General features: G+C 51.2%; 1 protein-coding gene across 1 annotated transcript in view; it reads right to left on the bottom strand.

The window, feature by feature from the left end:
• CDH13 (cadherin 13) overlaps positions 1-24,043 on the bottom strand; it is an 870,720-nt gene that overhangs the window by 110,483 nt on the left and 736,194 nt on the right. The window contains exon 9 of the mRNA XM_088449431.1: positions 3,216-3,398. Within this exon, the coding sequence (XP_088305557.1) occupies positions 3,216-3,398 (183 nt within the window). The remainder of the gene's footprint in view (positions 1-3,215; positions 3,399-24,043) is intronic.

The raw sequence follows: 24,043 nt of genomic DNA, 5'->3' as shown, positions 1-24,043 counted from the left end.
GTGGGGGCTGTGCAGATGATTGCGGTGGGGCTGTGCAGATGATTGCGGTGGGGGCTGTGCAGATGATTGCGGTGGGGCTGTGCAGATGATTGCGGTGGGGCTGTGCAGATGATTGCGGTGGGGCTGTGCAGATGATTACGGTGGGGCTGTGCAGATGATTGCGGTGGGGCTGTGCAGATGATTACGGTGGGGCTGTGCAGATGATTACGGTGGGGCTGTGCAGATGATTACGGTGGGGCTGTGCAGATGATTGCGGTGGGAGCTGTGCAGATGATTGCGGTGGGAGCTGTGCAGATGATTACGGTGGGGCGTTGCGGATGATTGCGGTGGGGGCTGTGCAGATGATTGAGGTGGGGCTGTGCAGATGATTGCGGTGGGGCTGTGCAGATGATTGCGGTGGGGCTGTGCAGATGATTACGGTGGGGCTGTGCAGATGATTACGGTGGGGCTGTGTAGATGATTGCGGTGGGGCTGTGCAGATGATTACGGTGGGGCTGTGCTCTGCATCGCAGATGAGATGGACGGGAGACAGATGATGGGAAATCCCCGCATCACATAGACGGAGAACACAACGTAATAATAATGAGAGTTGTATTCGTGCGCTGATAACGGATGACGTGTTCACGCCTCCGACAGTAGCCCTAGACTGTCCCATATTATGGGACCACTCACTTATTAAGGGACCACAATCCCCACTATGCAGCTACCCCATTTGAATGATCTATCAATTGACTATATTTTAATGTTGTAAGATCTTATCAGAGTTAAAAAAATTTCAGATAGAGGGGCCTATTCATGATGTTAATTATCAAGGTCCTAACGGAACCAGATTATTGACACACTGACTTGCCACGGACGCCGGCGCAATTCATCATTACTCTGGCACTGAAAAAGCTGATTCAAAAATCAGCTGTACCAGCGAGCGGCTTCACTGCTCCATGCATGAGCACAAGAGCCCCGACATCTGGCAGAAGGAGCAGGACAGGGGTGGAGGGATCCGAAAGGATCCCTCTTCACGACCCGGTACTCCTTCCCATAGGGAAGGAACGAGTAGTGGTAGCAAACACCATCTGAAGGTGGCGAATGCTACCACAATCAAGCTCCAAAAAAATTACAAAATTTCGGAGCTTGATGAATTCTGTCCCCATACTAGTGATTCCGCAAGAGGAAGGTAAGTAGGAGATATCTGTGATACTAGTGTATGGGGACAGCGGGCCATTCCACCAGAGGAAGGTAAGTAGGAGATATCTGTGATACTAGTGTATGGGGACAGCGGGCCATTCCGCCAGAGGAAGGTAAGTAGGAAATATCTGTGATAGTAGTGTATGGGGACAGCAGGCCATTCCACAAGAGGAAGGTAAGCAGGAGATATCTGTGATACTAGTGTATGGGGACAGCGGGCCATTCCACAGGAGAAAGGTAAGTGGGAGATATCTGTGATACTAGTGTATGGGGACAGTGGGCCATTCTGGGAGAGGAAGGTAAGTAGGAGATATCTGTGATACTAGTGTATGGGGACAGCGGGCCATTCCACAGGAGAAAGGTAAGCGGGAGATATCTGTGATACTAGTGTATGGGGACAGTGGGCCATTCTGGGAGAGGAAGGTAAGTAGGAGATATCTGTGATACTAGTGTATGGGGACAGCGGGCCATTCCACAAGAGGAAGGTAAGCAGGAGATATCTGTGATACTAGTGTATGGGGACAGCCGGCCATTCCGGGAGCGGAAGGTAAGTAGGAGATATCTGTGATACTAGTGTATGGGGACAGTGGGCCATTCTGGGAGAGGAAAGTAAGCAGGAGATATCTGTGATACTAGTGTATGGGGACAGCGGGCCATTCCACAAGAGGAAGGTAAGCAGGAGATATCTGTGATACTAGTGTATGGGGACAGCTGGCCATTCCGGGAGAGGAAGGTAATTAGGAGATATCTGTGATATCTCCTGCTTTACCTTCTTGATGAATGGCCCGAACATTAAATTTTTACAATTGCAGGTGAAAATTTTCATTTTCACCTGCTTTTGCAAAAATGAAGTGATGATGAATAGACCCCAGAGTGATTGGTATGAATTTAAGGCAGGGTGAGCAATGGGATGGGGTCAGTGGGGTCTGACACTGAAGGATACAGTAAGTGTAATATATGTCACATCTCATTAGTGTAACTACAACGCAGAAGGATAACACTAGTTGCAACCACCCAACCTATTTCATCACCTTCAAGTCTACACGGTCCCTACACAACTTATGTCCTCTTGTTGGTGTGCCTTCTGCCCCCATTCTTTGTCTTAGCTGCCCCCCCCCCTCCCCGTGTCTGTCATCAGGCCTTTTGCCTGTGGCCTTACAAATTACAGTATCTCTACTCCTGTCTACTGCACCCTTACTGTAGGAGATACCTTCATTATCAGCAAGGCCTGTACTACATGTGCTGTATTGAACATTCGCAAATGATAATAGGAGCAATGTGCTTAAGTGTCATAGTGAAATCAGAATGGTTACATACATGCAGTATAGACTATACTGTACTGCACTAGTTAGACACAGTTCCGTGAGCCCAAACTAACAGACCGACTCCTAAAAGCACATGCATGATTATGGCTTTTACATATTGTTATGTACTTTCAATCCAAGTCAGGATCTTCTATCCCAAATCAAGTGAGTTAATACTGAATTGATATTATACAGAGGCCAAGGAGCAATCAGATTTGTCTACAGTTTCCTATTTGTTCCACAGATTGTGGGAACAAGTCGCGCCTTAGATTAAAGTCTAACTTTACTGAAAAATGAATATTTTGTACAACATCATATGCTTCTCACACTTAAAATAGGACTCCTGCCTGAAACAAGCATTGGAAAACTCAGAAACACACTGATGTTGCCATATGACTAGTACGAATAGTTGATCTTCCCTAGCAACATCTTTAACTGTGTAATGTACTGAGTGTTTCTATATTTACAGATGCTCATCTATTCGCAAACTACTGTACCTGCCACGTGCCAGTAGGACTGTCTGAGCTTTCAATGGCCAATTTCATGTAGAATATCCTTCGGCAATTATCAGGAGTTTCTCCAGCAAATGACAGTATAATGATAACGTATAGCATGATTTTAGATTACCAAAATAATTTTGGTATTAATCCCTTTATATTCTTTGATGCGTTTCGTACATGTCCTTAGAAATCACATGGTTACATGATATAAAAGAAGATGGCAGCTTACTTTAACCACAGAAAGCATCCCCTCGTTTGTGTTTGGATTGGTGTGAATTTCAAAGCTCTGTCCGGGGTTTCCGTTAATGATAGTATACACCGCCTTCCAAGCACCCGTGTTGGGATCGTCCTTATCATTCACAGTTAAGTTTACCATCACTCCAGTGACTCCTTCCTTTACTGTGGCTTGAAACTAAGAAAACAACAAAGTTAGAAAAGTTAGGCCAAACTTAACAAACCCCGGTTTTCAACTTAGCAAAAGTGACGTAACGTATCAAACAGAACGGCAACAAAAAGAATAAAATAATTGTTTCTTCAGAGAAAGTTTTTCTCCTATACCCAAAACGATGAATCTCTTTACAGAAAATAGATGAGATATTACTCTTTAACAACGTCTATTTTTGATAGATTGCAGGCAAGACGAGGCTGGAAAATAGGATTCAATAGCGGTAAATCTTTCCACTGCAATAAACAAATCACCTATAGGAACAGCATAAAACCAGTCAGACAAAAATAATATAGATGTATTCTGTTTTTTGGCGACAAAATGAGTTATTTAAGGTTATCTCAAAGTAATAATTTTTTTTCTAATATGTACATTACCCTATTTTATCTAGAAATACACACAATGACTATGAGTCAGAATTGTGTAACTGTCTTCTGCTGTGATGTTTAGCACCTGTACACTCCCAGCACCTCTACGCTCTTCTCAGCACCTGTACGCTCAAAGCACCTGTACGCTCTTTTCAGCACCTGTACGCTCTTCTCAGCACCTGTAAACTCCCCGCACCTGTACGCTCTTCTCAGCACCTGTACGCTCAAAGCACCTGTACGCTCTTCTCAGCACCTGTACGCTCAAAGCACCTGTACGCTCTTTTCAGCACCTGTAAGCTTCCCGCACCTGTACGCTGCCAGCACCTGTACGTTCCCAGCACCTGTACGTTCTTTCCAGCACCTGTACGTTCATCTCAGCACCTGTACACTCTTCCCAGCACCTGTACACTCTCTGCACCTGTACACTCTTCCCAGCACCTCTACGCTCTTCTCAGCACCTCTACGCTCTTCTCAGCACATCTATGCTCTTCTCAGCACCTCTACATTCTTCTCAGCACCTCTACATTCTTCTCAGCACCTCTACGCTCTTCTCAGCACCTCTACGCTCTTCTCAGCACCTGTACGCTCTCAGCACCTGTATGCGCTTCCCAGCACCGGGACAGTCTTCCCAGCACCGGGACAGTCTTCCCAGCACCGGGACACTCTTCTAAGCACCTGTACCCTCTCAGCACCTGTACACTCTTCCCAGCACCGGGACACTCTTCTCAGCACCTGTACCCTATCTGCACCTGTACACTCTTCCAGCACCTCTACGCTCTTCCCAGCACCTGTACACTCTTCCCAGCACCTGTACACTCTTCCCAGCACCTCTACGCTCTTCCCAGCACCTGTACACTCTCTGGACCTGTACACTCTTCCCAGCACCTCTACATTCTTCTCAGCACCTCTACGCTCTTCTCAGCACCTGTACGCTCTCAGCACCTGTATGCTCTTCCCAGCACCGGGACACTCTTCCCAGCACCGGGACACTCTTCTCAGCACCTGTACCCTCTCTGCACCTGTACACTCTTCCAGCACCTCTACGCTCTTCCCAGGACCTCTACGCTCTTCCCAGCACCTGTACACTCTTCCCAGCACCTGTACACTCTCTGCACCTGTACATTCTTCCCAGCACCTCTACGCTCTTCCCAGCACCTGTACACTCTTCCCACCACCTGTACACTCTTCTCAGCACCTGTACCCTCTCTGCACCTGTACACTCTTCCAGCACCTCTATGCTCTTCCAAGCACCTCTACGCTCTTCCCAGCATCTCTACGCTCTTCTCACCACCTCTACGCACTCAGCGTATGCTCCCAGCACCTGTATGCTCCCAGCACCTGTACACTCTTCCCAGCACCGGGACACTCTTCCCAGCACCGGGACACTCCTCTCAGCACCTGTACCCTCTCAGCACCTGTACACTCTTCCCAGCACCGGGACACTTTCTCAGCACCTGTACCCTCTCTGCACCTGTACACTCTTCCAGCACCTCTACGCTCTTCCCAGCACCTCTAAGCTCTTCCCAGCACCTCTATGCTCTTCCCAGCACCTGTACACTCTTCCCAGCACCTGTACACTCTTACCAGCACCTCTACGCTCTTCCCAGCACCTGTACACTCTCTGCACCTGTACACTCTTCCCAGCACCTCTACATTCTTCTCAGCACCTCTACGCTCTTCTCAGCACCTCTACGCTCTTCTCAGCACCTGTACACTCTCAGCACCTGTATGCTCTTCCCAGCACCGGGACACTCTTTCCAGCACCGGGACACTCTTCCCAGCACCGGGACACTCTTCTCAGCACCTCTACCCTCTCTGCACCTGTACACTCTTCCAGCACCTCTACGCTCTTCCCAGCACCTCTACGCTCTTCCCAGCACCTGTACACTCTCTGCACCTGTACACTCTTCTCAGCACCTCTACATTCTTCTCAGCACCTCTACATTCTTCCCAGCACCACTACGCTCTTCTCAGCACCTGTACGCTCTCAGCACCTGTATGCTCTTCCCAGCACCGGGACACTCTTCCCAGCACCGGGACACTCTTCTCAGCACCTGTACCCTCTCTGCACCTGTACACTCTTCCAGCACCTCTACGCTCTTCCCAGCACCTGTACACTCTTCCCAGCAGCTGTACACTCCTCCAGCACCTCTACGCTCTTCCCAGCACCTCTACGCTCTTCACAGCACCTGTACACTCTCTGCACCTGTACCCTCTTCTCAGCACCTCTACATTCTTCTCAGCACCTCTACACTCTTCCCAGCACCGGGACACTCTTCTCAGCACCTGTACCCTCTCTGCACCTGTACACTCTTCCCAGCACCTCTACGCTCTTCCCAGCACCTGTACACTCTCTGCACCTGTACACTCTTCTCAGCACCTCTACATTCTTCTCAGCATCTCTACGCTCTTCTCAGCACCTCTACGCTCTTCTCAGCACCTGTACGCTCTCAGCACCTGTATGCTCTTCCCAGCACCGGGACACTCTTCCCAGCACCGGGACACTCTTCCCAGCATCGGGACACTCTTCTCAGCACCTGTACCCTCTCAGCACCTGGACACTCTTCCCAGCACCGGGACACTCTTCTCAGCACCTGTACCCTCTCTGCACCTGTACACTCTTCCAGCACATCTACGCTCTTCCCAGCACCTCTACGCTCTTCCCAGCACCTGTACACTCTTCCCAGCACCTGTACACTCTTCCCAGCACCTCTACGCTCTTCCCAGCACCTGTACACTCTCTGCACCTGTACACTCTTCCCAGCACCTCTACATTCTTCTCAGCACCTCTATGCTCTTCTCAGCACCTCTACGCTATTCTCAGCACCTGTACGCTCTCAGCACCTGTATGCTCTTCCCAGCACCGGGACACTCTTCCCAGCACCGGGACACTCTTCCCAGCACCGGGACACTCTTCCCAGCACCTGTACCCTCTCTGCACCTCTACACTCTTCCAGCACCTCTACGCTCTTCCCAGCACCTCTACACTCTTCCCAGCACCTGTACACTCTTCCCAGCACCTGTACACTCTTTCCAGCACCTCTACGCTCTTCCCAGCACCTGTACACTCTCTGCACCTGTACACTCTTCCCAGCACCTCTATGCTCTTCCCAGCACCTGTACACTCTTCCCAGCACCTGTACACTCTTCTCAGCACCTGTACCCTCTCTGCACCTGTACACTCTTCCAGCACCTCTATGCTCTTCCCAGCACCTCTACGCTCTTCCCAGCACCTCTACGCTCTTCTCACCACCTCTACGCACTCAGCGTATGCTCCCAGCACCTGTATGCTCCCAGCACCTGTACACTCTTCCCAGCACCGAGACACTCTTCCCAGCACCTGTACCCTCTCAGCACCTGTACACTCTTCCCAGCACCGGGACACTCTTCTCAGCACCTGTACCCTCTCTGCACCTGTACACTCTTCCAGCACCTCTACGCTCTTCCCAGCACCTCTACGCTCTTCCCAGCACCTGTACACTCTTCCCAGCACCTGTACACTCTTCCCAGCACCTCTACGCTCTTCCCAGCACCTGTACACTCTCTGCACCTGTACACTCTTCCCAGCACCTCTACGCTCTTCCCAGCACCTGTACACTCTTCCCAGCACCTGTACACTCTTCTCAGCACCTGTACCCTCTCTCCACCTGTACACTCTTCCAGCACCTCTATGCTCTTCCAAGCACCTCTACGCTCTTCTCACCACCTCTACGCACTCAGCGTATGCTCCCAGCACCTGTATGCTCCCAGCACCTGTACACTCTTCCCAGCACCGGGACACTCTTCACAGCACCGGGACACTTCTCAGCACCTGTACCCTCTCAGCACCTGTACACTCTTCCCAGCACCGGGACACTCTTCTCAGCACCTGTACCCTCTCTGCACCTGTACACTCTTCCAGCACCTCTACGCTCTTTCCAGCACATCTACGCTCTTCCCAGCACCTGTACACTCTTCCCAGCACCTCTACGCTCTTCCCAGCACCTGTACACTCTCTGCACCTGTACACTCTCTGCACCTCTACATTCTTCTCAGCACCTCTACGCTCTTCTCAGCACCTCTATGCTCTTCCCAGCACCTGTACACTCTTCCCAGCACCTGTACACTCTTCTCAGCACCTGTACCCTCTCTGCACCTGTACACTCTTCCAGCACCTCTATGCTCTTCCCAGCACCTCTACGCTCTTCCCAGCACCTCTACGCTCTTCTCACCACCTCTACGCACTCAGCGTATGCTCCCAGCACCTGTATGCTCCCAGCACCTGTACACTCTTCCCAGCACCGGGACACTCTTCCCAGCACCGGGACACTCTTCTCAGCACCTGTACCCTCTCAGCACCTGTACACTCTTCCCAGCACCGGGACACTCTTCTCAGCACCTGTACCCTCTCTGCACCTGTACACTCTTCCAGCACCTCTACGCTCTTCCCAGCACCTCTACGCTCTTCCCAGCACCTGTACACTCTTCCCAGCACCTGTACACTCTTCCCAGCACCTCTACGCTCGTCCCAGCACCTCTACGCTCTCTGCACCTGTACACTCTTCCCAGCACCTCTACATTCTTCTCAGCACCTCTACGCTCTTCTCAGCACCTCTACGCTCTTCTCAGCACCTGTACGCTCTTCTCAGCACCTGTACGCTTTCAGCACCTGTATGCTCTTCCCAGCACCGGGACACTCTTCCCAGCACCGGGACACTCTTCCCAGCACCTGTACCCTCTCTGCACCTGTACACTCTTCCAGCACCTCTACGCTCTTCCCAGCACCTCTACGCTCTTCCCAGCACCTCTACGCTCTTCCCAGCACCTGTACACTCTTCTCAGCACCTCTACATTCTACACAGCACCTCTACACTCTTCCCAGCACCGGGACACTCTTCTCAGCACCTGTACCCTCTCTGCACCTGTACACTCTTCCAGCACCTGTACACTCTTCCCAGCACCTCTACGCTCTTCCCAGCACCTGTACACTCTCTGCACCTGTACACTCTTCTCAGCACCTCTACATTCTTCTCAGCACCTCTACGCTCTTCTCAGCACCTCTATGCTCTTCTCAGCACCTGTACGCTCTTCCCAGCACCGGGACACTCTTCCCAGCACCGGGACACTCTTCCCAGCACCTGTACCCTCTCTGCACCTGTACACTCTTCCAGCACCTGTACACTCTTCCCAGCACCTCTACGCTCTTCCCAGCACCTGTACACTCTCTGCACCTGTACACTCTTCTCAGCACCTCTACATTCTTCTCAGCACCTCTACGCTCTTCTCGGCACCTCTACGCTCTTCTCAGCACCTGTACGCTCTCAGCACCTGTATGCTCTTCCCAGCACCGGGACACTCTTCCCAGCACCGGGACACTCTTCTCAGCACCTCTACGCTCTTCCCAGCACCTGTACACTCTTCCCAGCACCTGTACACTCTTCCCAGCACCTCTACGCTCTTCCCAGCACCTGTACACTCTCTGCACCTGTACACTCTCTGCACCTCTACATTCTTCTCAGCACCTCTACGCTCTTCTCAGCACCTCTATGCTCTTCCCAGCACCTGTACACTCTTCCCAGCACCTGTACACTCTTCTCAGCACCTGTACCCTCTCTGCACCTGTACACTCTTCCAGCACCTCTATGCTCTTCCCAGCACCTCTACGCTCTTCCCAGCACCTCTACGCTCTTCTCACCACCTCTACGCACTCAGCGTATGCTCCCAGCACCTGTATGCTCCCAGCACCTGTACACTCTTCCCAGCACCGGGACACTCTTCCCAGCACCGGGACACTCTTCTCAGCACCTGTACCCTCTCAGCACCTGTACACTCTTCCCAGCACCGGGACACTCTTCTCAGCACCTGTACCCTCTCTGCACCTGTACACTCTTCCAGCACCTCTACGCTCTTCCAGCACCTCTACACTCTTCCCAGCACCTGTACACTCTTCCCAGCACCTGTACACTCTTCCCAGCACCTCTACGCTCTTCCCAGCACCTCTACGCTCTCTGCACCTGTACACTCTTCCCAGCACCTCTACATTCTTCTCAGCACCTCTACGCTCTTCTCAGCACCTCTACGCTCTTCTCAGCACCTGTACGCTCTTCTCAGCACCTGTACGCTTTCAGCACCTGTATGCTCTTCCCAGCACCGGGACACTCTTCCCAGCACCGGGACACTCTTCCCAGCACCTGTACCCTCTCTGCACCTGTACACTCTTCCAGCACCTCTACGCTCTTCCCAGCACCTCTACGCTCTTCCCAGCACCTGTACACTCTCTGCACCTGTACACTCTTCTCAGCACCTCTACATTCTACTCAGCACCTCTACACTCTTCCCAGCACCGGGACACTCTTCTCAGCACCTGTACCCTCTCTGCACCTGTACACTCTTCCAGCACCTGTACACTCTTCCCAGCACCTCTACGCTCTTCCCAGCACCTGTACACTCTCTGCACCTGTACACTCTTCTCAGCACCTCTACATTCTTCTCAGCACCTCTACGCTCTTCTCAGCACCTCTACGCTCTTCTCAGCACCTGTACGCTCTCAGCACCTGTATGCTCTTCCCAGCACCGGGACACTCTTCCCAGCACCGGGACACTCTTCCCAGCACCGGGACACTCTTCTCAGCACCTGTACCCTCTCTGCACCTGTACACTCTTCCAGCACCTGTACACTCTTCCCAGCACCTCTACGCTCTTCCCAGCACCTGTACACTCTCTGCACCTGTACACTCTTCTCAGCACCTCTACATTCTTCTCAGCACCTCTACGCTCTTCTCGGCACCTCTACGCTCTTCTCAGCACCTGTACGCTCTCAGCACCTGTATGCTCTTCCCAGCACCGGGACACTCTTCCCAGCACCGGGACACTCTTCTCAGCACCTCTACGCTCTTCCCAGCACCTGTACACTCTTCCCAGCACCTGTACACTCTTCCCAGCACCTCTACGCTCTTCCCAGCACCTGTACACTCTCTGCACCTGTACACTCTCTGCACCTCTACATTCTTCTCAGCACCTCTACGCTCTTCTCAGCACCTCTATGCTCTTCCCAGCACCTGTACACTCTTCCCAGCACCTGTACACTCTTCTCAGCACCTGTACCCTCTCTGCACCTGTACACTCTTCCAGCACCTCTATGCTCTTCCCAGCACCTCTACGCTCTTCCCAGCACCTCTACGCTCTTCTCACCACCTCTACGCACTCAGCGTATGCTCCCAGCACCTGTATGCTCCCAGCACCTGTACACTCTTCCCAGCACCGGGACACTCTTCCCAGCACCGGGACACTCTTCTCAGCACCTGTACCCTCTCAGCACCTGTACACTCTTCCCAGCACCGGGACACTCTTCTCAGCACCTGTACCCTCTCTGCACCTGTACACTCTTCCAGCACCTCTACGCTCTTCCAGCACCTCTACACTCTTCCCAGCACCTGTACACTCTTCCCAGCACCTGTACACTCTTCCCAGCACCTCTACGCTCTTCCCAGCACCTCTACGCTCTCTGCACCTGTACACTCTTCCCAGCACCTCTACATTCTTCTCAGCACCTCTACGCTCTTCTCAGCACCTCTACGCTCTTCTCAGCACCTGTACGCTCTTCTCAGCACCTGTACGCTTTCAGCACCTGTATGCTCTTCCCAGCACCGGGACACTCTTCCCAGCACCGGGACACTCTTCCCAGCACCTGTACCCTCTCTGCACCTGTACACTCTTCCAGCACCTCTACGCTCTTCCCAGCACCTCTACGCTCTTCCCAGCACCTGTACACTCTCTGCACCTGTACACTCTTCTCAGCACCTCTACATTCTACTCAGCACCTCTACACTCTTCCCAGCACCGGGACACTCTTCTCAGCACCTGTACCCTCTCTGCACCTGTACACTCTTCCAGCACCTGTACACTCTTCCCAGCACCTCTACGCTCTTCCCAGCACCTGTACACTCTCTGCACCTGTACACTCTTCTCAGCACCTCTACATTCTTCTCAGCACCTCTACGCTCTTCTCAGCACCTCTACGCTCTTCTCAGCACCTGTACGCTCTCAGCACCTGTATGCTCTTCCCAGCACCGGGACACTCTTCCCAGCACCGGGACACTCTTCCCAGCACCGGGACACTCTTCTCAGCACCTGTACCCTCTCTGCACCTGTACACTCTTCCAGCACCTGTACACTCTTCCCAGCACCTCTACGCTCTTCCCAGCACCTGTACACTCTCTGCACCTGTACACTCTTCTCAGCACCTCTACATTCTTCTCAGCACCTCTACGCTCTTCTCGGCACCTCTACGCTCTTCTCGGCACCTGTACGCTCTCAGCACCTGTATGCTCTTCCCAGCACCGGGACACTCTTCCCAGCACCTGTACCCTCTCTGCACCTGTACACTCTTCCAGCACCTCTACGCTCTTCCCAGCACCTCTACGCTCTTCCCAGCACCTGTACACTCTCTGCACCTGTACACTCTTCTCAGCACCTCTACATTCTACTCAGCACCTCTACACTCTTCCCAGCACCGGGACACTCTTCTCAGCACCTGTACCCTCTCTGCACCTGTACACTCTTCCACAACCTGTACACTCTTCCCAGCACCTCTACGCTCTTCCCAGCACCTGTACACTCTCTGCACCTGTACACTCTTCTCAGCACCTCTACATTCTTCTCAGCACCTCTACGCTCTTCTCAGCACCTCTACGCTCTTCTCAGCACCTGTACACTCTCAGCACCTGTATGCTCTTCCCAGCACCGCGACACTCTTCCCAGCACCGGGACACTCTTCCCAGCACCGGGACACTCTTCCCAGCACCTGTACCCTCTCTGCACCTGTACACTCTTCCAGCACCTCTACGCTCTTCCCAGCACCTCTACGCTCTTCCCAGCACCTGTACACTCTCTGCACCTGTACACTCTTCTCAGCACCTCTACATTCTACTCAGCACCTCTACACTCTTCCCAGCACCGGGACACTCTTCTCAGCACCTGTACCCTCTCTGCACCTGTACACTCTTCCAGCACCTGTACACTCTTCCCAGCACCTCTACGCTCTTCCCAGCACCTGTACACTCTCTGCACCTGTACACTCTTCTCAGCACCTCTACATTCTTCTCAGCACCTCTACGCTCTTCTCAGCACCTCTACGCTCTTCTCAGCACCTCTACGCTCTCAGCACCTGTATGCTCTTCCCAGCACCGGGACACTCTTCCCAGCACCGGGACACTCTTCCCAGCACCGGGACACTCTTCTCAGCACCTGTACCCTCTCTGCACCTGTACACTCTTCCAGCACCTGTACACTCTTCCCAGCACCTCTACGCTCTTCCCAGCACCTGTACACTCTCTGCACCTGTACACTCTTCTCAGCACCTCTACATTCTTCTCAGCACCTCTACGCTCTTCTCGGCACCTCTACGCTCTTCTCGGCACCTGTACGCTCTCAGCACCTGTATGCTCTTCCCAGCACCGGGACACTCTTCCCAGCACCTGTACCCTCTCTGCACCTGTACACTCTTCCAGCACCTCTACGCTCTTCCCAGCACCTCTACGCTCTTCCCAGCACCTGTACACTCTCTGCACCTGTACACTCTTCTCAGCACCTCTACATTCTACTCAGCACCTCTACACTCTTCTCAGCACCGGGACACTCTTCTCAGCACCTGTACCCTCTCTGCACCTGTACACTCTTCCAGCACCTGTACACTCTTCCCAGCACCTCTACGCTCTTCCCAGCACCTGTACACTCTCTGCACCTGTACACTCTTCTCAGCACCTCTACATTCTTCTCAGCACCTCTACGCTCTTCTCAGCACCTCTACGCTCTTCTCAGCACCTGTACACTCTCAGCACCTGTATGCTCTTCCCAGCACCGCGACACTCTTCCCAGCACCGGGACACTCTTCCCAGCACCGGGACACTCTTCCCAGCACCGGGACACTCTTCTCAGCACCTGTACCCTCTCTGCACCTGTACACTCTTCCAGCACCTGTACACTCTTCCCAGCACCTCTACGCTCTTCCCAGCACCTGTACACTCTCTGCACCTGTACACTCTTCTCAGCACCTCTACATTCTTCTCAGCACCTCTACGCTCTTCTCGGCACCTCTACGCTCTTCTCGGCACCTGTACGCTCTCAGCACCTGTATGCTCTTCCCAGCACCGGGACACTCTTCCCAGCACCGAGACACTCTTCTCAGCACCTCTACGCTCTTCCCAGCACCTCTACGCTCTTCCCAGCACCTGTACACTCTTCCCAGCACCTGTACACTCTTCCCAGCACCTCTACGCTCTTCCCAGCACCTGTACACTCTCTGCACCTGTACACTCTTCCCAGCACCTCTACGCTCTTACCAGCACCTGTACACTCTTCCCAGCACCTGTACCCTCTCTGCACCTGTACACTCTTCCAGCACCTCTATGCTCTTCCCAGCACCTCTACGCTCTTCCCAGCACCTCTACGCTCTTCTCACCACCTCTACGCACTCAGCGTATGCTCCCAGCACCTGTATGCTCCCAGCACCTGTACACTCTTCCCAGCACCGGGACACTCTTCCCAGCACCGGGACACTCTTCTCAGCACCTGTACCCTCTCAGCACCTGTACACTCTTCCCAGCACCGGGACACTCGTCTCAGCACCTGTACCCACTCTGCACCTGTACACTCTTCCAGCACCTCTACGCTCTTCCCAGCACCTGTACACTCTTCCCAGCACCTGTACACTCTTCCCAGCACCTCTACGCTCTTCCCAGCACCTGTACACTCTCTGCACCTGTACACTCTTCCCAGCACCTCTACATTCTTCTCAGCACCTCTACGCTCTTCTCAGCACCTGTACGCTCTCAGCACCTGTATGCTCTTCCCAGCACCGGGACACTCTTCCCAGCACCGGGACACTCTTCTCAGTACCTGTACCCTCTCTGCACCTGTACACTCTTCCAGCACCTCTACGCTCTTCCCAGCACCTGTACACTCTTCCCAGCACCAGTACACTCTTCCCAGCACCTCTACGCTCTTCCCAGCACCTGTACACTCTCTGCACCTGTACACTCTTCCCAGCACCTCTACGCTCTTCCCAGCACCTGTACACTCTTCCCAGCACCTGTACACTCTTCTCAGCACCTGTACCCTCTCTGCACCTGTACACTCTTCCAGCACCTCTATGCTCTTCCCAGCACCTCTACGCTCTTCCCAGCACCTCTACGCTCTTCTCACCACCTCTACGCACTCAGCGTATGCTCCCAGCACCTGTATGCTCCCAGCACCTGTACACTCTTCCCAGCACCGGGACACTCTTCCCAGCACCGGGACACTCTTCTCAGCACCTGTACCCTCTCAGCACCTGTATACTCTTCCCAGCACCGGAACACTCTTCTCAGCACCTGTACCCTCTCTGCACCTGTACACTCTTCCAGCACCTCTACGCTCTTCCCAGCACCTGTACGCTCTTCCCAGCACCTGTACACTCTTCCCAGCACCTGTACACTCTTCCCAGCACCTCTACGCTCTTCCCAGCACCTGTACACTCTCTGCACCTGTACACTCTTCCCAGCACCTCTACACTCTACCCAGCACCTGTACACTCTTCTCAGCACCTGTACACTCTTCCAGCACCTCTATGCTCTTCCCAGCACCTCTACGCTCTTCCCAGCACCTCTACGCTCTTCTCACCACCTCTACGCACTCAGCGTATGCTCCCAGCACCTGTATGCTCCCAGCACCTGTACGCTCCCAATACAAATTCATACAACATACAGTATATAACATCTGTGCAGATAGACAGTGCCAATATAGAACAAGAGTTTGCTACAAAGAAAGTAGGCAGTGAAAATGTGGGTGCGTCAGTGCAACCAAAAACTACATAAAAATTGTGTAAGGTCTGTCCCATCTTCTTAATGCACGCTGAAGCCTGGGTGCACACCCGAATGGCTCCCACTATGAGGACATGGGACAGACTTTGGAGAGGAGGACCAGCCATCGGGGTAAGTATAGAAGTGGAGGAAGGGGGTTGGGACAGCCTTGATGGAGCGGGAGTTGGGGCACAGCCACAATGGAGCGGGAGTTGGGATACAGCCACAATGGAGCGGGAGTTGGGACACAGCCATGATGGAGTGGGAGTTGGGACACAGCCATGATGGAGCGGGAGTTGGGACACAGCCACGATGGAGCGGGAGTTGGGGCTCAGCCATGATGGAGCGGGAGTTGGGGCACAGCCACGATGGAGCGGGAGTTGGGGCACAGCCACGATGGAGCGGGAGTTGGGGCACAACCATGATGGAGCGGGAGTTGGGGCACAGCCACGATGGAGCGGGAGTTGGGGCACAGCCATGATGGAGCGGGAGTTGGGGCACAGCCACAATGGAGCGGGAGTTGGGGCACAGCCATGATGGAGCGGGAGTTGGGACACAGCCATGATGGAGCGGGAGTTGGGGCACAGCCATGATGGAGCGGGAGTTGGGGCACAGCCATGATGGAGCGAGGGTTGGGACACAGCCATGATGGAGCGGGAGTTGGGGCACAGCCATGATGGAGCGGGAGTTGGGGCACAGCCATGATGGAGTGGGAGTTGGGGCACAGCCATGATGGAGCGGGAGTTGGGACACAGCCATGATGGAGCGGGAGTTGGGACACAGCCATGATGGAGCGGGAGTTGGGGCACAGCCTTGATGGAGCGGGAGTTGGGACACAGCCACAATGGAGCGGGAGTTGGGGCACAGCCACAATGGAGCGGGAGTTGGGGCACAGCCATGATGGAGCGGGAGTTGAGACACAGCCATGATGGTGGGGAACAGCAGAAAGGGGTTAGGGCCGACCAGAATAGGGGTGGGGCCAAGCAGAGGCTAGGCCTAATCTTGTTGCAGTCTTCAGATTACCTGGGCCTCTGTAGGTACCCGGGAGCTCAGGGAAGATCCATTATACAGTTGGGAGCTGATTGGCTGGAGCACCATTTATCATACGCAACGAGTTTTAAAACTCATTGCATATGATAAAATTCATTAGTAAATGGTCCCCAGTGGAATCCATCTACAAGAGATCAAGACGCCACACACAGAACTCCACGCCCACAACCGTCCATCTGAGTGGAGGACACCATATTGTTAGCGGGAACCCAAACTACCGGTAAACGCATAAGTACATCCGGAACCTCTAACCTTTTTTTTCTGCATGTTCGTGAATATTTGTTCAATCCCCAAAATAGTGGCGCCCAGTGGGCGTAGGCGGGCTCTGTTTTAAAAATGTTCGTGGATTCAATTTAATACTATTCGTTAATCATGCCTTTCATTTCTACATCAAGATAGACCTCGTTAGAGCTAAACATATGGGCTGAGGCAGCAATATACTGTGAAATACAATATTTTATGAATAACAATAAAACGTATTGCTAAGTACTTAAAAGGGATTTTATAACACAGAAGTTTGAGGCTGTGGGACGCTTTGAATAGACAGTGTTTAAATTACACGCCGTTTTTTTTTTTTTTGTGTGTTGAATATAATTATGTGCATGAGAATAGTCGTTTTGATAATTTACAGATGCTTCCAACAGTGAAATGAATATGAAACAGTTCCCATCGTGTTTCCAGGAATATCTCATTGGTATCTCATTAGGACAGGACGTGTCTGCAGAGTATTGCACATCTGACTAGGCTGGCAATAGACAGGTAAGGATGTACAATCTGTCTGAGCCAGCTGGGAAGAGGCCTTTGAAAACAAATCCTGTAACATATTGGGTAATCCGTCACTGTCTCAAGTGGTGCCATTCTTGTTCCATGTTCCTATATGGTATCTTTATCAACACTGTTTGCTTTCAGCTCCCTGTAATAAATTGATTCTTCATGTGGATTTACTGTAATACCCTTTTGATACAGGTGTTGAGAGAAAAGAAAAATGAAACATACAGCACATCTATGTACTATACCGCAGATTTTTTACTCTCAACTCCGCAGAAGAAACCATATGAAAATAGCATGACAGTCTAGTGGTGTTACATTAGATAGAGAGATCCTAGAAGTAACCGTATTGTGGGCTGGATCAATATTCATGAGAACGCAGCTTATCGAGTCACTCACTACTAAAGCGAGAGTGTTTAGAAGTGGAGATGTTGCCCATAGCAACCAATCTGATTCTAGCAATTATCTTCCAGAAGGTGCTAGTTAAACATTAAGTAGAATCTGATTGGTTGCTATGGGCAACATCTCCACTTCTAAAAACTCTCACTTTAGTAAATATTAGGGATGTGCGCCGGACCTTTATTGCTGGATTTGGATCTGATTCGTCGTCCGGATTTGGATTTGCCAAACCGGCGGTGACTGGTTTTGGATTTTTTTTAAAAATTGCCCAAAAAATTCAAAAATCACAAAATTTGGCCTTTTTTTTTTGTTCCAAGAGTATTATTAACCTCAATAACATTCATTTACAGTAATTTACAGTCAATTTAGACTATCTCACAGCTCACAATATTGTTTTCACCATTATTGGCCAAAGGCTGCAGTGAGATGGCTGGTTACTAAGCAACAGAGCAGCGGCAGAGACACCGCAGTTTAAAGCACATCTATGAAACTTTGCCACTCACTGCGGAGCCACAGTACTTGTGTGTTATGGACACACAGAGGGCTAATGGCCAAGGAGTCACAGTGCTTTTATACACAGGGCTACTGCCCAAGGAGTCATGGTGCTTTTAATTTATACACAGAGGGCTACTGCCCAAGGAGTCCTGGTGCTTGTATACACAGAGGGCTAAGGCCCAAGAAGTCACGGTGCTTGTATACACAGAGGGTTAAGGCCCTAGGAGTTACGGTGCTTTTATACACAGAGGGTTAAGGCCCAAGGAGTTACGGTGCTTTTATACACAGAAGGCTACTACCCAAGGAGTCACGGTGCTTGCATACACAGAGGGCTACTGCCCAAAGCGTCACAGTGCTTGTATACACAGAGGGCTAAGGCCCAAGGAGTTACGGTGCTTTTAATTTATACACAGAGGGCAAAGGCCCAAGGAGTCACGATGCTTTTAATTTATACACAGAGGGCTACTGCTCAAGGAGTCACGGTGCTTGTATACACAGAGGGCTAAGACCCAAGGAGTCACGGTGCTGGTATACACAGAGGGCTAAGGCCCAATGAGTCACAGTGCCTGTATACACAGTGGGGTACAGCACCAAAATAAATATATATATATATATATATATTTTTTAACTTTTAACTTTCTTGAAAGTGTTGTTTACTTCTTTAAAAAAAAATTTTGTACACAAAGCCACTTGTGAGTCTGGACACAGCCACTTAATCAGTAGAGTATAGCGCAGCATACATCAGTGTGCAGTGTGCCACCTTACACAGTCACTTTACCAGCGCAGCTACTTGTAAGTCTGGACACAGCCACTTAATCAGCAGAGCAGTGCGCAGCGTGCAGAGCGTGGTAGAGAAATGGCGCCGAGTCCCGGTCTCGACGCCTTATGTAGAGGCGAACTCTGTACTATTTTAAGGAAAATAATCCTGGGATTTTACGACTATTTTTCCATTGATGATCAGTAAAACATTACAGGTATAAAGCCACAGCCCATCTCAACGCTCTACTATTTGTATTTATTAGCATGAGTGTGGGCTGCCATACTTTCCCATACATTATACACATGTGGGGCCTAGACCCACAGCCATCCTCACCACATCATACACTCATACCACATGCATGCAGTGTCACAAACACCACCAGTACTTCCCAATAGTCCCAGGCTTGGCTAGATTTATGGACTCAAAGGGTCTTTCTCCCCTGGCACTCACTTCTATCCTCCTTGACACCTTATCAATTGGTATCCTTTCCCTGGCACCCCAACACCTAGGAGTCCCTCCTCTGGTATCCTTTCCCTGGCACCCCAACACGTAGAAGTCCCTCTTCTGGTATCCTTTCCCTGGCACCCCAACACCTAGGCGTCCCTCTTCTGGTATCCTTTTCCTGGCACCCCAACACCTAGGCGTCCCTCTTCTGGTATCCTTTCCCTGGCACCCCAACACCTAGGCGACCATCTTATGGTATCCTTTCCCTGGCACCCCAACACCTAGGAGTCCCTCTTCTGGTATCCTTTCCCTGGCACCCCAACACGTAGAAGTCCCTCTTCTGGTATCCTTTCCCTGGCACCCCAACACCTAGGCGTCCCTCTTCTGGTATCCTTTCCCTGGCACCCCAACACCTAGGAGTCCCTCTTCTGGTATCCTTTCCCTGGCACCCCAACACGTAGAAGTCCCTCTTCTGGTATCCTTTCCCTGGCACCCCAACACCTAGGCGTCCCTCTTCTGGTATCCTTTCCCTGGCACCCCAACACCTAGGAGTCCCTCTTCTGGTATCCTTTCCCCTGGCACCTGCTCCTCTTTTACTTAGGAACCCTACCACTTGGTATTATGTCACCAGCACCCTGTCACCTAGGAGTCTCCATCCTCAGTGTCCTATCCCTGGTATCCGCTCCTCTCTTCCTTGGAACCCTATAAATTAGGATACTGTTTCTGCCACCATGTCACCTAAGAGTCCCTCCCCTAGTACTCACTCCTCCCCTACCCCTTGGCACCATAATTACCACATTAATGGGTATCCTGTTCATGGCAATCCTTCACCCAGGAGTCCCACATCTGATGTCCTATCCCCTGACATAACCACCATTTCTCTTTTCCTCTACACCCCATCACCTAGAGTTCCTCCCCAGTGCCCTGTCCCCTGGCACCCATCACTACTACAACGTGGAACCCTATCACTTGGTATCATGTCCCTGGCATTAATGTCAGCCAGGAGTTCCTCCCCAGTGTCCTGTCCCTGTTATCTCCTCCTCGCTTCCTTGCAACACTAACACTTGATATCCAGTTCTTGGCATAATGCCATCTAAGAGTCCCTCCCCCGGTGTACCATCCCTTGGCACTCACTTTTCTCCCTCCTTGGGATCCCATTACCGGCATTCCTCTCCCTGGCACTCTACCGCTTATGACTCCCTCCCCTGGTGTACTATCTCCTGGTACCTGGGATCCTGATCCCTGACGTCCGCCATTTTTTCCCCGTGTGACACTAAAAAAAAGGGGAAAAAAAAGCCCTTAAACTCTGAACCCCTAAATATAATCAATCGGCCCCAGTAACCGTGTCCCAAACAAACTTTCCAACAACCGCATCAGGTACCGAGGCTCCAAAACAGTAAATATAAAGTTGAACTTTGAGTTACAAATAATTCAGTTAAATAACGCATATCAAAACATATCCAAGCCTATACATCATAGCAGAACTTTCTGCCTTTCTTACTTTCATGTTGATTATTGGTAAAAACTTTTTGATTAGTTCCTGTCAATCCTGACAACGGTTCATTTACAACTTGCGCACAAAAAAGGACACGAGAGGTGCCATCAGGGCTTAAAATAACTAATTAAAAGTGTCTCAGATTTAATTGATTTTATGCAGGCATAAATCCCAAGCGGTTAGTAATTTAACAAGAAAGAAACGGAATTCAGAATTTTACTTAAAGAACCTCCAAATGGATGCAATTATACATTTCTCTTGGTTTGCGCACGTTCCCGGCCGCAGTTCTTTTTTTAACTATTTCTTAAGGAGCTGCTGACTGTAAGAATTATCAGAGCACTTCGCCATATCCCCCCTGCATGTTGCTATGGGCTACAGCACATGTGCAGAATGCACCCTTATTTTAAAAATTATTATTTTGACATTGTTCAACCAGGCATCAGATCTACGCAGATTTTCACTGTTTGCCAATGAGGAGACAATGCCTAGATTTCTACAATCCATGAATTGCTTTATTTTCCACAGAGAAAGGACATCTCCATGTCTATAAGGGGTGCAGGTTGCTATTACATGTTTAGCAGGTATTTGCTTTTGCACCTGGGCTGAACCGGATGCAAAGTGGTAGTGTTTGGTTGATGCTGCTGGTGCCTGTTTTTCTAAGTTATGCTGATGCCGGTCTCTGTAGGGCTATTGCAAGGATCCCTGCGGTTTCAAGCGGGAAGCCACTGGTTTTCCATCCATAGGCACAACCATCAGCTTCGGCCAATGCTAGACACAAGAGGTCCGTCTGATTGCACTGTCACCACCCAGTATCCCCCCCCCCGAAACGCCTACTTAACGCAAATCAAGATCAGGCTGACTCAGAATCGGAGTATGCTGTGCGATAAAAATCGCTATTTGCACCCGTACAAAGAGATGAGTCCGACTCAGAGTCAGCCTGTTGCTAAGGGCCTGATTCATAGCGCTCGCAAGCAGGTCGATGGCCGGGCAGTGCACACGCGTGAGCCCCGTAGCAAGTGCATTTTCACTCGCTGCGGGACTCACTACAAGACGGGGCGGCTGTCGATTGTGATTGACAGCTCGCCCCATTTTGTAGGCGTGCAGGGGGGGGGTGGCTGGACAAACGGAGGCGCTCCTGTACCGTTTGGGGGGGGCCCTACTGACATCACTTGTGATGTCAGTAGTGAAGTTCCTGCTCTATTAGAGCAGGAAGTTCACTGGGGCTTGCGGTGGACGAGACCCTACCACAAGGGTCTCGTCGCAAGCCCGATGGTCGCGTCCATCACCTGGCCGCCCGCTAAAGCTGTGGGTGGTCACCCACAGCTTAGCGAGCGGACTGGAGGCCGGCCAAAAAAGAAAAAAACAAAAAACAGGCTGCCCTGATTCAGAGCAAACGCTCACAAAGAGCGTCCGGCTCTGAATCAGGGCCTAATATTCGCCCATACTGTATGCAGAGCTGTAATCATCTCTCTGGGCAGAAAGACCCTACTCATACGCTAGGCATCATAGCGGTCATCATCATCAGTGCCCAATTATGCCAGTCCTATCTGCGGTGCTACAGAGATGTGTGAAAACTGGTGTAACTGCAGTTCCGCACAGCTCTGTAATGCCCTTTGGCGAGCTCTCACGTGACATTAGCTATATGAGAACGCTCCCGTTACAGCTCAGTTCTGCCACCACAGCCACAACTGGAGATGATACTGAAATGTGTTCAGCTCTCAATCGCCCGCACTCGCGTTTGCTGGGCCCCAAAGCGTACGTAGTGGGTAAGCAAAGGCCCCATTACCCTTACGGAGTAACGTATCGATTTCTCTAACGCTTTCTATTGCATCAGTAAGGCTCTGTCACAACACATCCCACCTTATCCATGCCCTAATCCTCCAGCTGCTGTTGTACTACACAACCCAGCATGCCCTGCCACAGTTTTAGCATGGCCAAATAGCAAAACTGTGGCATTCTGGAATGTGTAGTTCTACAACAGCTACACGCTTTTATGCCCATTCCACCCCCATTTTCCTCCAGACCTTTTCCTACTCATATTACATCCCTTCGGAAAACTGGGACTGTCCAGCAACCATCAGGACTGTTGGGGAGTTTGCCAGATAAGTACTGAAGCAAACAAAAATGTATCATTTCTACTCAGTAACGGTAAGACAGATCTCCCCAACTTCTCAGAATTACGATACCCAACACCTATTCCAAAAATTCCTAATAGAAAAGCACAGCCCATTATTATGCTTCGAAATATACAGCTACAGTACATTAGCACTACATAACAATGTGCTAAACCTCCCCCTACATGGAACGATAAGAAGGATCTTTGTTGAAATCCAGAACAGGGGGAACAATAAAATGTATTCAGAATAATTACGACCAACTGGTGGGTTGTGCCAGGCGAGTGAAGCCATTTACGGTCTGCTTTCTAGGAATTAGCATATCAATTCGGCGGAGATATATGTTGGGACACTGCTTTGATATCCAGGCCTGCATACAGGATGCGGGAGAAGGGACGGGGTAATGGGCCTGATCAGAGAAGGGCTTCCTGCTGTATCGATGCGCAGACCACCCGTCACTGCAATGAAAGCCCTATTCTTGTCTTTAACTCCAATTCTCTCTCACTGTGTCGTGAAACAAAAGAAAAAAAAAATATATGAGAGAAATATTCCCGCAGAGAACGACCTTGTTAACGAGAGAGCAGGAGTTTTCTGATATAATTAGATCTCAGAGGGCAAATTAGGTAATGGAAATTAAAGGAGGGACACTGGCCCATCAAGAACGTATTAACCATTCCGTGTATGTAGCTCGGCTGCTGTGGAACAGCGCTGAGCTCTGACTGGTAGACAGTACATGAAGCGTTCCTCGTAAAGGGCTCACTTGTTCACCTGCTGACTAATTACATGCTCGTAACAACTCGTTTTCAAAGAGGCTACTTCACCAGGGGTGGTGATTCAAACAGGTTGTTAGTGCACCTAAGGTGAGTTGCTATGATCTTCTTATCAATTAAACTTCCTAGGGGA

Source organism: Taudactylus pleione, unplaced genomic scaffold, assembly GCF_031769625.1.
Source record: "Taudactylus pleione unplaced genomic scaffold, aTauple2 ptg000484l, whole genome shotgun sequence".
Taxonomy (NCBI): Eukaryota; Metazoa; Chordata; class Amphibia; order Anura; family Myobatrachidae; genus Taudactylus; species Taudactylus pleione.
Note: the sequence above shows the minus strand (reverse complement) of the source record. Positions and strands in the feature narration are given on the sequence as shown.